General features: G+C 37.0%; 1 protein-coding gene across 3 annotated transcripts in view; it reads left to right on the plus strand.

Moving 5' to 3' along the window:
* CDK8 (cyclin dependent kinase 8) overlaps positions 1-16,765 on the plus strand; it is a 99,730-nt gene that overhangs the window by 66,969 nt on the left and 15,996 nt on the right. For all 3 annotated transcript variants that reach the window (XM_082601945.1, XM_082601946.1, XM_082601947.1), the window contains exons 5-6: positions 11,948-12,005; positions 14,334-14,465. In XM_082601945.1, coding sequence (XP_082458071.1) covers positions 11,948-12,005; positions 14,334-14,465 — 190 coding nt within the window. The remainder of the gene's footprint in view (positions 1-11,947; positions 12,006-14,333; positions 14,466-16,765) is intronic.

Here is a 16,765-nt window from a genome sequence, read left to right on the forward strand (position 1 = left end):
CATCATAGTTCGTTTACATCCCTCACTTACTTTCAAGAATGTCTTAAAGTACCTTCTGTGTGAATTATTCTTTAATTGTAGGTGAGGGGGCCATACGTCCCTTCTCCTATACATCCCAGCTGTTCTGAACTTGCAGCTCTCATGTTTCACTTTAATACTACATTTAACTGACCAGTTCATTACTAATCACAATGTAAATATTTTAATTTCTAGCTAATAGTTTTTCATTTAAAATTTTCTAGTGAACTCAGTGTTGGCTGAATTTTGTGCTTTTTGTTGAAAATATTCATTCAGTTTATCAGATATACCATAGAAATGATTTACACTCAAATCAGACTTGTATTTAAGTAAGTATTAAAGACTTGGGCTTTTGACATGTTTCCTAAGGAACTTAATAGAAAGTAGAGAAGTAGTTATGATGGCTGGCCTATTTACCATTAATTTTCGTTAAGTATATATCAGTATATGTATATAAGTATATATCTCATATGGTCATTAATGTGTTCCACTTAAAAAAAAAATCTAATGTTCAAAATTTCATTTGAATTATTACCTTAATGGTTTTATCATAGTGGTAATTAACTTGGAACTACCAGACACATAGGGTTGTATTTTTGTCCCGTGGCACTAAGTGGATAATATAACATAGCATATTATATTATATACTGTAATATAGTATTAAGTGAGATATACTGTAATATAACTTTTCACCGTGTTGTTTTCTTTTTTCATTTAAGCAGAATTACAAGGCTGTATACAAAATTCGGTGTGTTCTGGAGTATTACAACTATCTGCTAGTTGGTCACTCCTGCTCTAAACCAATTCAAAATAGTTTTTTGGGAGGGGCGGTAGTATAGCTCAGTGGCAGAGCATTTGACCACAAAATAGGCTCTTTGTTGTTTTGTGTGGTTTTTTGCCATAGTCAAATTTCCTAGAAAATACATCTTGGTAGAGATTTCCTTTGGAGTATCCCAGTGGGGATGTGCTATCATGTGTAGTATGTAATGTGGCAGAGCCCAGTGGGCCATTGCATAAACGTATTTAAAAGATGCTGGAGCTATTTCAGAGCTTTTATCTGACTTATTAAAAAAAATCTGATAGTGCCACCGCCATGCAGTTTATTTTAATTATCCTGGGTAACTTGGAATCACTTGGTGAGGTTTTGGCTGTTTGGTGAAGGATGAGTTGGTTTCCTGTTCAATACAGTCAGAATCTTGGAGTGAGCCATTGACTCAAATGCAGTTTCATAGGGCCTACTTTATGAAGGCACCTGATGATGTATGGATGGTAACGTGATGAATTATTGGGGTGTTTTGGATCTGATTCTTCTTGAGTGAGTTGCCTGGTTTATTAGTTTTGCTTACTAATACTAAAGTTTGCCCACAATGATAGGGTTAGTTGGTTTGTTTGGGTTTTTTAGATGCATTTTCTTTCTTTCTTTCTTTTTTTCACATCTTTATTGGAGTATAATTGCTTTACAGTGTTGTGTTAGTTTCTGCTGTATAACAAAGTGAATCAGCTCTACGTGTATGTATGTGTGTATATATATATATATATATGCCCATATCCCCTCCCTCTTGCGTCTTCCTCCCACCCTCCCTTATCCCACCCCTCTAGGTTGACACAAAGCACCGAGCTGATCTCCCTAGATGCATTTTCTTATTGACTGTTGAGCTCTGTACAATAAGTGGAAGATTCAGAAGGAAAGAGATTAAGTGACCTGATTCTGGTTACTTAAGAGAACTGTTTTCAAAGCTGGGTCACTGAATTTAGGGAATTTTCCCTCTAGATCAATGATTTTTAAATTGCAGGTTGTAAAAACCATAAGTGAGTTGGGAAATCACACAATACAACCAGCCTTTTTATTTTCTTAATGGAGTCGAGTAGAATAGAGAAACTATCAGAGTGCATCATATGTCTTGAGGGAAAGTATTGTTTCATGAAACTTTTGTTTCAGTTCTACATGGGTTTATGTGACTATGGTCACACAATATTAAGTGATTTTCTTCCTGTGGGTTGTGTTCAAAAAGGTTTGAAAGCCGCTGCACTAGACTGTTTCCCAGAAGGTACTTGATATGGTTAGGAAAAGAGAACATCAAGGAGAAGAAAGTAGTAAAATCTTTAGAAAACACTTTGTCCCAAATTATAAGTACTTTAATGTTTTATGCAAATTTCTTGACATTGATAATAAAATAATTTTGAATAGCCGTAGCCCTGTAGGAAATATGTTTTTCTAAGTAGGGTTTATTTACGAGTAGGAGAATTTCAGGCAAATTTCACCTTCCTCCTTTAATACCTTTCTAAATTGTCTGAATAGTTTGCAGTTAACATATATTATTGTTATATAGAAGGAAACAGAGGAAGATTCTATTTAGTCTTTATTAAAAGTTCACACATAATATTCAGTGTGGTTTAGTGTATTTATTTTATGGTAGAGGATGATTGCTATTAAGAAAAAAAAAAGCCATGCATACACTTTTTTTTCTGCCTAAAAAAAAGAGGACAATACCTTCTTCAGGGTAAAAAAAAGGAAAAAGGAAAAAAAAGGCAGAAAGGACCCTGCCACTGTCCAAATGCTGAAAGAGGCAAAGCAACAAAATAATTGACCAGCTGGGAAGAAAGGAGCCTGCGTTCGTGGCCTCTGTTTTAACTGCTGTTGCCCCTTCTCTGTGCTTAGCTTCCTTGAAATGAGTGTTGGGAATATATTAAGCATGTTTCTTTACAACAGAGCTTTTTTGAAGAAAAATGCTTTGTGACTGTCAGGTTTAATCACTGCTTATTACTTGGGATTTGCTTCATTTACTGGGAGTAAATGAAAATAAATAAATCTCCAAGGATTTACTCTAATTTTCTTATTTGTCTAATTGTATAACTAGTAAAACATAGAAAATTGTGGTCATAAAATTTAGGCTTGAAGATAAAGCATAGGTTTTATTGATAAGAATGGGTTAAGACAAACTTAAATGAGGTTTGCATTAATTTTAGTTAACATAATGAATTGTGTTTATTCTATAGTATATTTACTTAAATGACCAATTGGGCAGTTTTCTTTCTTGGAAGTATTTGATTGTTTGTAAACAGTCTGTTTGATTTCTTGATATGTGCCACGTTTGTGTAATTTTGATACTGATGTTGAGCATACACAGTGAACTGCGTTCTATTGTTTGTAAATAATGAAAAAGTGGCCTACTTAATTTTACTGTATAGCACAGCTGCAAATATCGTACCTGCTTATATGGGCAGATTACAAGTTGATTATGAAAATATTATGTTATTTAGTTTGCATATTGCTTCTAATCTACTTTCCTGAGAGTCTGAGTCTTTTCAGGCACTTTATCAGCACAATGCTAGAATCTTTTAAGTCAGATTTCTCACCAATCAAGAACAGATATTCTAAATAATTTAATTGAGCCTTTAAAAAAATGGAGTGTAAGATAATATCTTTGAGTAATCCTGAAAATTGACTAGAAGTAGAGGATTATCTGAGTTTTAAATCACATACATTGGTATCTTTTCTCTTTTTTTAACATAAGATGGAGCCAGACCCGTCTTTTCATCTCTTTGATAGAGAGTCATCTGAAGTATTAGGACTGTCTGGCACATAATAAATGTTCAGTAAGTGCATTTTACTTCAGTCCATCATCACGTTGCCCTAGAACTATGAATAAGTACCTTAGGGGCGGGAACTTTATCCATTTCATTTACTGCTGTATGATTATTACCCAGAGTAGCACATATTAGCTGCACAATAAATATTTATTGAGTGAAATACTGGATTCTTATCAATGCTACCTTCAAAACATATCTCAGATTGAACTACAGTAAGTCCGTCCTATAACTGAGATTTGAATGTGACGCAGTTGGCATTGGTCCCGGTCTAAGACCGTCCTATAACTGAGATTTGAATGTGGCGCAGTTGGCATTGGTCCCAGTCATCTGACCAGTGTCTTTTCTCAAATAAGAGTGACCTGTAGTGCTTGTTTTCAGGGAGAAACAGCTGTGGGAAGAGACAGCCATGAAGGGAAGAGCAAATTAGCAGGGGTTCTGGAGTCTTCCTAGCTCAGTGTCTCTGGGTCAGTCCAATGAACAGGTGCTGACAGGGAGATTGCAAAACCCCTCACTGCCAGGATATGGATTTGGATTTTCCAGGTGGACTTCCAGGTGTGCTCATTTGTGACTTCCTGTTCATTAACCCTACAATAACCTGACATCCCAGTTCACACAGTTGAGTTTTTTGCAGTCCACTTACTGCCTCTTGACTTTGCTTCTTATCATTTCTGTCACTACTGTTCTAATCCATGGTACCTGGATTACTGAAAAAATGTCCAAGTGAATCTTCCCTACTTGCAGTCTTATGTTCCTATGGTCCAGTATCTACATAGCAATCAGAATGATCGCTCTAAAAAGCAAAATCACACCATGTCATTCCCCTACCTAAAGTTCCTCAGTAGCCTCCTACTTGTGAGACAGGTATACTCAAAATCTATCCTAAACATTTATTATGTCTTCTTGCTGCAAAGACTGGAGAGCTGAAAGCTGCAGCATTGTTTTATGTATCCGTAAGATAGAAAACATGCTGGCAACTTGACTGTCATACCATGGAAGTTATAAGACATAACCCAGTTACAGAAATATTAAAATTTTAAAAGGAAAGTAAAAAATGCATGAAGTGACTTTTTCCCTTGACATTTGGTAATGTTAAGTAGCTAGGACTTAATTACTAGTGCAGTGGCAAATGACTGAGGTAACTGTTTTTCTGTCCTTAATAAGAATTGTTAAGTTTCATCATTATGTGTGATGTTTGTTCTAGGGTTTTGGTAGATACCTTTTATCAGGTTAAAAATGTTCCCTTCTATATCCAATTAAGTTGTTTGTTTCTAAATCAAGAATTGATTTTATTAAATGCTTTTCTTGCATCTTTTGAGATGGTCATATGGCTATTTCCTTTAATCTGTTAGTATGGTAGCTTACATTTATAAGGTTTTATTTCATTTTTAATGTTGAACCATCCTTGTCTTAGTGGGATCAGCCCTACTTGGTTTTGATTTTTTTTTCTCCAGTTGCTGTTGGAGTCCCTTTGCCAATACTTTATTGTGTCTATATTCTCAAGTGAAGTTGGTCAGTGATCTTCTGTTTGTACACTATTTTTTGTTATCATGATTATACTAGCTTCAGAAAATGATTTTAGTCTCTGGAATAGCTTGTATAATATAGGAATTACTTATTCTTGAAAGGTTGGTAAAAGTCATCTGTAAAACTGATTCTGGTGCATTGAAATTAGGATGGATGATTTTTGACTACCATTTAAATTTCTTTAATAGTTGTTAAATTATTCTGGTGTTCTACAAAACCCTGGATAGAATAAACATTTTAAAATAAATAAAATTACCATAATTGATCCTGGAAAAGGTAGAAAAACTAAATAGACTAGCAACTAGGGAAGACTTAAAGACATTTGTCACAGGGCTACCTCTAAAAAAATGTAACAAATGCACATTTTTTCACAGTTGCTTCAACCATGAAGCAACAGTTAATCCTGCATTATATAAACTGTTCCAGAAAGAAAGTTTCCTTAATAACTTTGTGGGAAGAAAGCATAACACTGACACAAACCTAATAAAGATAGTAGATCAGTGTCATGTATAAATATTTATGCATATATCCTATATAAAATATTAGCAAATAGTATCCAGAGGAATGTTAAAAGAATACTACTATGCTCCAAGTAAATGAAGTTCATTTCAAGAACGTGAAGATGATTCAGTCTTTGGAAACCTATTAACAGAATTCATATTAATAATGCTAAGAGAATAACACTGTGGTTATCTCAATAGTTATAAATATAAAACTTTTGCAAAATTCAATGTTTGACAAAGTTAAATACTCAATTCTGATTGAAATTCTTTATAAAAATAAGGAAAGAAGGAAACTTCTAAGCACGAAAAGTGTACATACCAAATCAACAGCCATTATCTTTTCTGTTACCTTTTCTGTTGTCTTCTCTGTTCTAACCTTTCTGTTACCACTATTATTTAACAATGTCCTGGAGCTTTTCTGGTCTAAAAGTAACCTAAGTAACTATGATAGGGGAGGCTAAATAAAATAGGATCAATACAATAGTACTATGCATTTATTTATTATTTGTTCACTGTTGAGTGAACAAATACAGGAATCAAAAGAGCCTTTCTGGGCTTCCCTGGTGGCGCAGTGGTTGAGAGTCTGCCTGCCGATGCAGGGGACACGGGTTCGTGCCCCGGTCCGGGAAGATCCCACATGCCACGGAGCGGCTGGGCCCGTGAGCCATGGTCGCTGAGCCTGCGCGTCCAGAGCCTGTGCTCCGCAACGGGAGAGGCCACAACAGTGAGAGGCCCACGTACCGCAAAAAAAAAAAAAAAAAAAGAAAAGAAAAAAAAGAGCCTTTCTAAGATATTTATATAAATGTAAATAATATAGAGAAATCTGGAATTATGTCCACCAAAATACTTGTAATGACCTAACTCTGTGAGGTGAGGTTTCAGGTAAATTTTACTTTCTTTGTACTTTTCTGTATTTTAATTTTCTACAAGAATGTGTATTTTTATTACTTTAATTCTTAAAAAGCTGTTGCTAGTAATAAACAGTTTTTTAATCAATAAAAGGCATAAATAACTAGAAGCTAGAAAGGTGATCAAAAACAATTAGGGGCATCTCATAGGGTGATGTAGAGAAATCATCTTGGGGGTATTATCCAATCATGCGTGGTTACCTCGCCCCCCAGAAGTCTTCAGTTAAGAATCACTTCAGTTGTGAGTCACTATTAACAGATTATAGTGTTAGCTGTCATTATAATATATTTTGGACTTTTAACATATCAAGCATCGTATTAAGTCTTCTTAATATGTGCATTAGTAACATTTATCTTTGCAACACTAACTTGTCATTATTTTTATCCATATTTTATAAATGAGAAAATGGAGGTGAAGGTCACAGAACTAATAGCTGATAGCATCCTTGATTTTCTTTTAGCCTGTTCTTAACCATTTAACCATGCTTCCTCATCTTCTGAAGAAGTCTATTATGTTCCTCAAATGTTTAGGGGAAGAAGAAAGTTGAGAACTATTGGTCTAAAGTCTGTGTCTATTCAAATATAGAAAAAAATTATAGTATCAGATAAAGTATATTTTATTTCAAAAGACTGAAACATATTTTGTAACAGCAGAATGATTAAAATAATGGATGTACACCAAAGAACTTATGGTTTGTTCAATTTGGCAGTTGTACAAAAGGAAATAGAAATATATAATTATGTACTTTGACATTCTTTAAATCAGATTTTGACAAAATTTTTTAAATAAGGAATGAGCAGAAATTATAGAATGAAGCAATGTGATATAATAGAATTGCTTGGCATTTAGGGCTATATAAAAGAACATATTTTAAAATAAACATTCACTGGGAATTCCTTGGTGGTCCAGTGGCTAGGGCTCCAAGCATTGACTGCCAAGGGCCCGGGTTCAGTCTCTGGTTGGGGAACTAAGAATCCCACAAGTTGTGTGGCACAGCCAAAAAATAAAAAGAATAGAAAAAAAAAGAAAACCATTCGCTAAAAATGTATGTCTAGAAAAGTTCAGTGTGTACTAGAAGATGAAGATATTCATGGTAAGTATTCACAAAGACACAAATTCTACATTAATCTCTCAGAGCACAATAAAACAACAACAACAAGTAAAAGCAGAATTATATTTTCTTAGCTATTAGACATCAATTGAAAATGTGCCATTTGAGATGCAGATCAGTATGTGTCGTAGTACAAAATGATTAACAACCAAACTGAAACAAAGCCACTGAGTGTCCGGAAAGTGTGCCACCAGGTTGTGTTGTTTATAGTGTGGAAGTTTCGTTTCTTGTTGACTCAGAGTCTCCATTTTGCCTTGATAACGTTAGTGAGTATGAAGACTCTGGTTTTACTCCTAGAACAGCACGTTGTTAACTTGACGGAGATGCCAGTGCTCTGTGCTTCCGTACCTGTGTGAGGCACCTCCGCTTGGCGATGGAAGCTTCCGGACCAGCCCAATTCCTGTCTGTCTCAAGATGCAGCTCCCTGCGGTCCTTAGTCTTCTACCAGAGGTGGCCCCTTAAATGAAACGACTTTGCCATCCCTGCTGTATGCCAGAACCATCAGTGTGCTGTTTCCCATCGTGACAGAGCCTGGAGAACAGAAAGCCTCTACAGGGATGGTTATCTCTGTAACACAGACATCTTGCTTTAGGAAATGTCAGTGGGGTTTTTTCTTGGAGCACAACAACATAAAACAAGAAGAAAAGCCATGAGAGTGTAAAACAAGGGCATGTTCTTTTAATTACAAACAGTTTTTTTCTGGGAGAAATAAAGCAAGAGAAGGCTATCGTAGTTTCAAACAATCAAATAATTATACTTCAAACAAGTATCTCATTGATCTATTTCATTGTTCAGCAGGCAGTAAAGGGTGTTCTGTAATCATTTCTGTGCATAAGATAACTGTTCTCGAAGGTGTTATCATGATGTTATAATACCTTTAAGTCATGTTGGACCTCTGCTCTCTATAGCAACAAATATTAACAGAGTATGTGCCTCATCAAAATGTCACCCGCAAAGTATGTTTTTTAAGGTGATTATGTCTGATGGCACATGAAAGATCACAGACTATTTGCCAAAGTCATGGTTATTACTGATTGTTTCATGAATTATCACCAGTTACTTGGATGCTTTGGCTGTAGAGCTTAAAACTGCTATCAAATTCTCCCACTGAAAAAAAAAAAGAAAAGAAATTAGCTTTTTGGAGAATATAATATTGTTTCAATGTGGCATTAAGTATGAAAACAAAAATTATCCATCAAGTCTTTTGAAGCCTTCCTTAAAACTGATTAAGCAACAAAACAAATACTGACAAGAGTATTCATGATCTCTGTGGCTTTTCTGCCAATTTCTCTTGAGATTTCCATTAGATCACATTCACAAAAGAAATTTAGTGTGAGATTTGTCTACTAAATCAGAGTATCACGCCCTGAGGCATATGGACACCACCATGGGAGACACCATGAGGAGGCCCCTCATTGTTCATAAACAGTTTTATTAAAACAGCACTTAAAAGCATTCTCTTTTGTTTATGACTACATAGCGTGCCCAGACTGAACTGAAATCCACGAATTTAAGTGTGAGTGGTGACTCTCGGCCCCAAGATCGACTTCAGATCATGCAATAGGCAGTGAGTTGTCTTGCAAAGCAAGTTTTAATTATTAGCTGGAACTTTGGCCCCAAACCCTAATACTAGGCAAGACTTCGACAGAGAAACTCTTCCCCACCAATGCTCAAACCCAGGCTTGGGACTTGGCCAGTCCAGTGAGTCTATAATAAAGTGAAGACCAAGAGAGGGAGTTTTTCCCCCTTGCCTAGTAGCAGGCTGCCCAGTACCACCCATCCCAGGGCTTCTCAGATCTGGGTCCGGCTGCTGAATGAGTAAGAAAGCAAAAGAGAGAGAGAGCTTTTCCACTCCATCTAAAATAGAAGGAGGAAAGTGATGCCCACGTGTGCTTGTGCTTTTGCCAGATATGGACGTAATCTTTTAGGAGTACTTAAGTGCTGGAAAAATCCATCACAGCAAAGCCAGTTAATCAGCTTGTAACTCTGGAGGAGGGAGTGGGGTTTGGGGTGTGGTGGAGGAGTGATGGGTGGTAAAAGAGCCTTTAACTCTTAACTGTATGTGGCCTCGTAGTTTGAATTGTTTATAATCAGAGTGTATTCATGTATTACTTACATCATTAGAGGGTAGGCGTGGAGAATCAGGTTTTCCCAAGTAGTGCAGAGGAAAGTTCTTATGGTAGAAATAACGGGCTAGCACTGACATAGTTGTGTAAGGTCTAGTCACAGAAGGCTGCAAACACACGTGTGGCCGGAGAGTGGTGGAAGGCGGGGCTGGAGAGATCAGTGGGTAAGAGCTTGCAGGCGCCTGGCATTCCATCATAAAGACTTCTACCTCATTCACAGGCGGTGAGGGGCCACGTAAAGGTGAAATACTTTAGTAATAAAACACAACAACGGCATCAAAGAAGTTGTGAAAAGGTCGCCCCTACCTCTGTCACTCTAACCTTTTTTGTTCTTCTAGTCCTTACTCAACACTTTTTATTTTTAACCCAGTTGTAATCATAGTCTATATATAATTTTCTGTTCCACTGTTTTCCTAATAATTTCCTCTGTTACTGTGGAAGATTTTAAACAAGGGAGTGATGATGTGATCAGCTTTGTCTGTTAGGAAGGTAACCCTGGCAATAGTACAGAAGACTGAATTGATGGGAGGAGAATCAAAATGGGGTTCAAGAGATGTCTAGGGAGTCCTGCCCTGATGAGCCCAAATATCCAGTCCCCTCCTGAGCCACACTGTGACTGAGAGCAGGCCTTTCCCTCAGCCAGACAGACGGGCTGCCTCTTCTCTTGGAGGCCCCCACACACACACACACCGACGCTGTCGGCATTTCACACGGGTCTCTGAGACCTGGTTTCCTCGGAAGCAGGCTGAGCTCTGCGGTGTCCCTGACGAGCAGCTCCACGTGGCGCACAGGGAATATTGTTAGCGCTGCGCTCCCTTTTGGTGCTTCCCCAGCTATCTCAGTGGGCAGGAGCGTGTGTGACGATAGAGATCCTGAAAACATTTTCTTGAACAAAACATTATAGTTATGGTAATACACGTCCACTTAAAGCTTGCTGCATGAATTACCTTCAGAAGGGTCTGTTAGGAAGGGGCGCTGCACTGCTCAGAGACGGGCACATCCTGCTGCTGCCCACCGCCCCCCCCCGCCCCATCTCCGTGCTCGTACCTGGGGCAAGTCATGCACTCGCTCTGTTGTCTAGTTTCCTCATCTTAAAAATGGTAGGAATTTTCAGCCTTTGAGATGTATGTGCTGCCATGTCAGCAGTGTTTTTTCCCTGAGGATGAAAAAATAATTTTGATCTTTGGTAGTTGGTAGAATAATGTACTGTAATAGCATAGGGGCTGTCGTTAAATATGGTCAGGGAAGCCTGTGAATTGGGTACCACTGTAAACAGCCTTCATTAAAATCCTTAACCTGATTTCAAGATTGCTTTGATGGGTCTTTGAAAGGCGTCGTGATCTGGTTTCACTTTTATTCAGCAGACGGGTAGACCAGCAGTCAGACCAGGCGGACGGCAGGGAGGCAGCCTGAGAGACGTCTGGGGACTGCCTCTTCCTCCTTTCCCCCTCTCCTCCTCCTTGAAGGACAGCCCATCTATGTTAGTATAGTAGATACCACTGTGACAGATTTTAGATGGCAGTTAATCTTGTTATTTTTAGAGGCTTAAGAACTGTTTGAAATATTACTTTTGTAAAATCTCACTTTAAATGTTAGCTTCCTTTTTTATTTAAAAATGAAAACCTCAAAGATGTTCAGGTCATGGAAAATTCCTTTTACTCTGCCAACTCATTTAGAAAAGACTTTATTAAATTGATTTCTCTATAATTTATTTGAAACATAGGTACATATTATGTGGTTTCCAAAAAAGGGTATCAGGTGGTCCCTTCCCTATAATTAACTTGCTGCTTAGTGTTAAATTATATTTGAAGATATATTTTCCCTTGAAGTTGCAGGACATTTTATGTAACTGAAAGAGTTAGAAGGAAGCACAGCATTTTAACTTTCTGCCAGCTGTTCCGCAGTAGTGAAAGCAGACTGATAACAGGGCCAAGAAAAGCCTTAGCTGTGCCTGGAGAAAAGCACTGCCATATTTGGCCTTCATGAAGTTGCATATTGCTTTGCATATATACACATAAAGTTTCTTTGGTGACTTCCTGTGTTTGATTTTAATTTTTGAGTAAATGTGGTTTTTTTAAAGGTGGATTTATGTTATATTGGCATATTGTCTATTTAAAAGAAACCACTACTGTCTACTGAAAAAAAACACTATTTTGTTTCCACAGAAACCTGCTAATATTTTAGTTATGGGTGAAGGTCCTGAGCGAGGAAGAGTAAAAATTGGTATGTTATATCTTTGCTAAGTCACAGTGTAGCACTCTTTTAAAACTTGTGCAGGCAGCTTTATCACTTCTAATTTTTGCTGTAATAATATGCATTTGTTCATATAGTTCCATGTGATCGAAGCCATTTCTAAAGAGTATACGTTAAAAGTGAAAAATGTTTCACACTCTTGAAAGGTGTCAGACAATCTTTAGAGACTGAAGTGTTCTAATTATAAAATAAGCCATGCAAGTTTCTTAGAAATTTTGCTTTCATTAAAAATAGCCTATAGAGGTGAGTGGCTTCTATCCATGTTAGAAGCCAGCCTCACCTTCAGTCACAAGGGCATACAGTGTACTAGTAATTATACCATCGGTTCTGTTTACCTGAGCCACATTAGATCAGAACATATGCCTCTGTTAGCCTCATCTAGAATAGGAATTACAAACTAAGGATACCACTGAGGCTGGGTAGGTTCTAATGAGCCTTTGCCTGAAGGGAAAAAATTAACAAGCGTTCTCTACCTCGGCATGTTTTCCAATAGCTCTGTTTTCTTTATATCAATGCAAATTTTTACCCATTCCTGGTCTGATAACCTATAAGGATAGAACTAGATTTATTTTTCCTAACTGGTTATTTTTTCATTGTCTTTTCCGAGTTGTGTTTGTCACATTTATTTAGTTTGTTTTGTGTGTGGATAGAAGAAATGTAGTAACTAAATTATATTAATTTAAAAGCAGCAAGCAGGCTTATGGGAGTATATAACAAAGTAAATAGGAATTTCTGATTGTAAGATTTAATATGAATTAGAATTATCAGCTGATTTGTACCAACAAAGAAAAACCCAGGTATTCTTAACCCTTCTTCCCTCCCCTCCCCTATAAATTCCCCAAATCTCATTTTCTACTTCTAATTAGACTCTCGAAATACTCTTGATATAAATTTTGCAAGTGTTTTAGTAGTGCGAACATTTGACACACCTCGAAATGCTCCTAGTCATTGACTTGCTTTGAGAACCAGGCCCTGTCAGTGCTTACCATAGTATCAAATGCCTGTTAAGTCCTTACATGTGCTTTTAAAGGATTTCATCCAATCCACCTTGGTGGCATCAAAGTCAAATGTAAGTTCAGAGATGCAAAATCTAAAAGACCCAGCCAAACAGTATTTACAGATGTGTTCTTTACTGTAAGACTTAGGGGAATTCTATATGTTAAAAATAATCTAGTTTGGAATTATACTTCTGTGTAACATGTATGATGTTGGCAGGTTTGGGGGACACTAACGGCTTAAAGTATTCACATTTAAGAAGAAATATTAGTTCTTCTGTAAACCAGTATTTAGTAATCTGACTCATGGTTTTAATTCTTTGCCAAATTTCTGTGGGTTTTTTTTTTTAACCTCTGTAATTAAGTAGATTAGATTGGGGCCTACTTCATTAAAAATGTATATTAGGAGAGCAAAATTAAACAAATGGTGGATGAATCTTGAAATTTTCGAATAGGTGGTATGAATAGTGATTGTTCATTCAGCGTGTGTTTGGCAAAAGCAATGTGTAATGACACTGTACTTGATGCTAAAAGGGGGAGAGAGATGAAAAAGACACAGTTTTTGCCTATAAGAAGGTGGCAGTTTATTAGGATAAATGTCCATGCCCGAATTACCACACTCTATATTAAACTGTGTGAAATGCCGTGAACTGTATCTCATTACAGCTCCAGCTCTGAGATACGAGTTTATGACATTTGTCAAATCACTTAATTTCTTCTAACCTCAGTTTCCTCATTTGAAAAAGGAGGTGATTGAATTATATGATCCTTAAAGTCTTTTCCAGCTTAAAAAACAAACATGATTCTTTAAAGAAAAAACTCCACCCAAATAAATGGGGGGAAATAGTGGTATTATTATACTGTACAGTCAGCTTCTGATTATACCAGTGAACATGCTTATTGATGCAAATAATGGAAAGCCTCACCCTAACTGATCTAGTGTCTTGGTGCTTGTGACCAATAAAAAGAAAGGGAATGCAGCTTCACAGCCCTGTCCCAGTGGTGGTAAGACAGATGGAAAGAAATCTGCCCGGAGGGGTAGGGTCACCCTTGACCTCTGGCAGCAGAGGGTGTCTGTAACCCAGTGGAAGAGTGAGTGACAAGAGTTGGCAATGAATGAAGATCTCAGACTTGTTTTATATTTAGACTTCTGAAAGGGGTGAGATGTTGTGTTGGTTTTGTTGGTTTTCTCCCCCCAGAATTCACATTTTTCGTATCTTGCTAAATAATAATAGTAAAATTAGAGTAATCAATAAAATTTGTAAAAATCTGTGTCCTTAACATTGCTGTTATTTTTTTACAGCTGATATGGGCTTTGCCCGATTATTTAATTCACCTTTGAAGCCTTTAGCAGATTTGGATCCAGTAGTCGTAACATTCTGGTACCGAGCCCCAGAATTACTTCTTGGAGCAAGACATTATACCAAAGCTATTGGTGAGTAGAACTAATTAAAATTCCATGACTTTTAAAAAGTGGCTTTGTTGTTGTAAAGTGTACATATTTCTGTATATTTTTAAATCAAGTAATATAGAAAATTATAAAAGGAAGAGCAAAAACTAACATAAAATTCTACTCTCTAGAAATACCGTCATTAGCATTAGGGGTGTACCATTCCAGACATCCCTTTCTGATAGATAAATAGATGCTAAAATAGTTTTTAAATATATGGGACTATACTATGAATTCTAAGTAAAAAGTATTTTAATTTTACTTGAAAAGAGAAATAAATACAGTAAAATTTCTTAATCGTTGAACTTCAGACAAATGTTTCTTTCACCAGAAGAAATACTAGCTTCTAAAAGATCCCCTTAAAGCTAAGGAAAAGAGATTATGAACATAAGTAGGCATTTAGAACATCTGAACTCACTTTTCCGTTTTTGATGGTATTGATTATCTCCCTGTTTTGAAGAATTAGGAAATCAGTGCTCTCCTACTTCTGTCCCCACCCACCTCTCAGTTCATAATACCATCGTCATCATTATTAGTATTACCACGTTGTTGATGCTTACAGCATTTATTTTCTGTTTGCAAACCATAATGCCCACTGTTGTTTATACCTAGGCTACATATTGTAATGGATTTGATGTTCAACTACCACAATCCTTTTATCACAACTTTTCCATTAATGACATCTTTATTCTGCTTCATTTCATTCGGTAGAATGTTATCATCATGTAGTTTTTTCTTATGTGTTTTGCCTTTCTTTTTTCCTTTTTTGTGTGCCTTTATTGCTTACTTAACTTGTTCTATGTTCTCCAGGATGGTGTTAAACCCATTTTTATTTTTTTTTGGATAACTCCACCCACAAGTCTTCTATATTTCGCTCTATTCTGGATTGGTTTTCATCCCTATTTTTCCTTTTTTTATTCCTCTGGGTGGGATCTATTTCTTTCTGGATTTCATTTTTCATCCCTTACTTTGCTACAGCATATTCTTAAGTAACCTATCTTAGAGGTAAATTTTCTAGTTCTTGTATTTCTGAAAAAAATGCCTTCATGATACTTTCCAGTTTGGTAGGGATTAAAATTATAGGTACAAAATGATTTTGCCTCAGAATTTGGTGATGCTCATCCATTGTCTTCTAGCATCAGTGTTACTAATGGAAAGTCTCACATTGATCTTGTTCTCATTCAGTGGTGAATTACCTGGGGTTTTGTCCTTTCTGAAAACAAATAGGATTTCTCACCCTTGTATTTCACAGTGGTGTGCTGGCCACTTGGTAGGCACATTCAGTTCGAAGTTTATGTCCCATGTCTGTGGGAAATCCTCTTGAGCTAGTCTTGATTGCCTCCTCTGTGTTTTTATTTCTCTTTCCTAAACTGAGTATAGGCAGATGTTGGATTTCTTGGATTGATCCTTTATACCACTTTTCTTCTCATGCTTTTCTGCCTTTGTCTTTTTTATTTCTAAGAACCCCTTCTTATTCTCTGATTATTAATTTTTTAACATATTGTATTGCTTTATGGAAAAAAAAAGCTTCTTAAATACCTGTGAGGACAGTGATAAAGATGCTTTTTAATTGTTTGTAATTTCTGGAATAATTATCTGTGTTTTCTTTGTAGTCACTTTTTTTACTGATATGTCTTGGTCTTTCCCTTTCATGTGGCTGGTGTTCTTGAACTGTTTGTTGACCCTTGATGTCTCTTTGCATTTGAGAATCAGGTTACAAAAAGCTGCTTGGGAGCTTAGTGTACATGGATCAGAGGGCTCACAGATTGGCAGGCTTTACTTCAGGGTGATCCAGCAGAGAACTACCATTAACTGGGGAATCCTAAATGCCAGTATGCACAAGTCTTTGCACTGAGGACGTTCAGATTCTTTAAGGGAAGAATCTCCAACTTTTGGCCCAAGCTTTGTGTACCTGGTAGCCCCAGGGCAGTAGTGGGTGGGAAGGGATCAAGTGTTCAAAATACAGACTTTGTAGCTGATTCTCCAAGCACAGAATCTCCCCAGAGCAGTGCCGGGTAAGTCTGCTTCCCACTCAGCAGTAATACTGCGGGCTGGGGCCTTCTCTGAACTGTTTGCAGAAATGTTTTTATTTGTATCTCTGCTAGATCAGGTCTGCATATGTCCAGTCTCTTTTCATCCATATCGTAGTCAAAATACTCCCCCTTCAGAGAGAACTTCCTTGGTCACACCATCAGCCTTACCCATCACACTTCTGTCTTCCTGTCTGAAACCCCCTAAATGGGTAAGTCTTGACCAGCTGTTCACCACCGGAGGCCATTGCCTGC

The sequence above is a fragment of the Mesoplodon mirus genome, assembly GCF_964341445.2.
Source record: "Mesoplodon mirus genome assembly, chromosome: 17".
NCBI lineage: Eukaryota > Metazoa > Chordata > Mammalia > Artiodactyla > Ziphiidae > Mesoplodon > Mesoplodon mirus.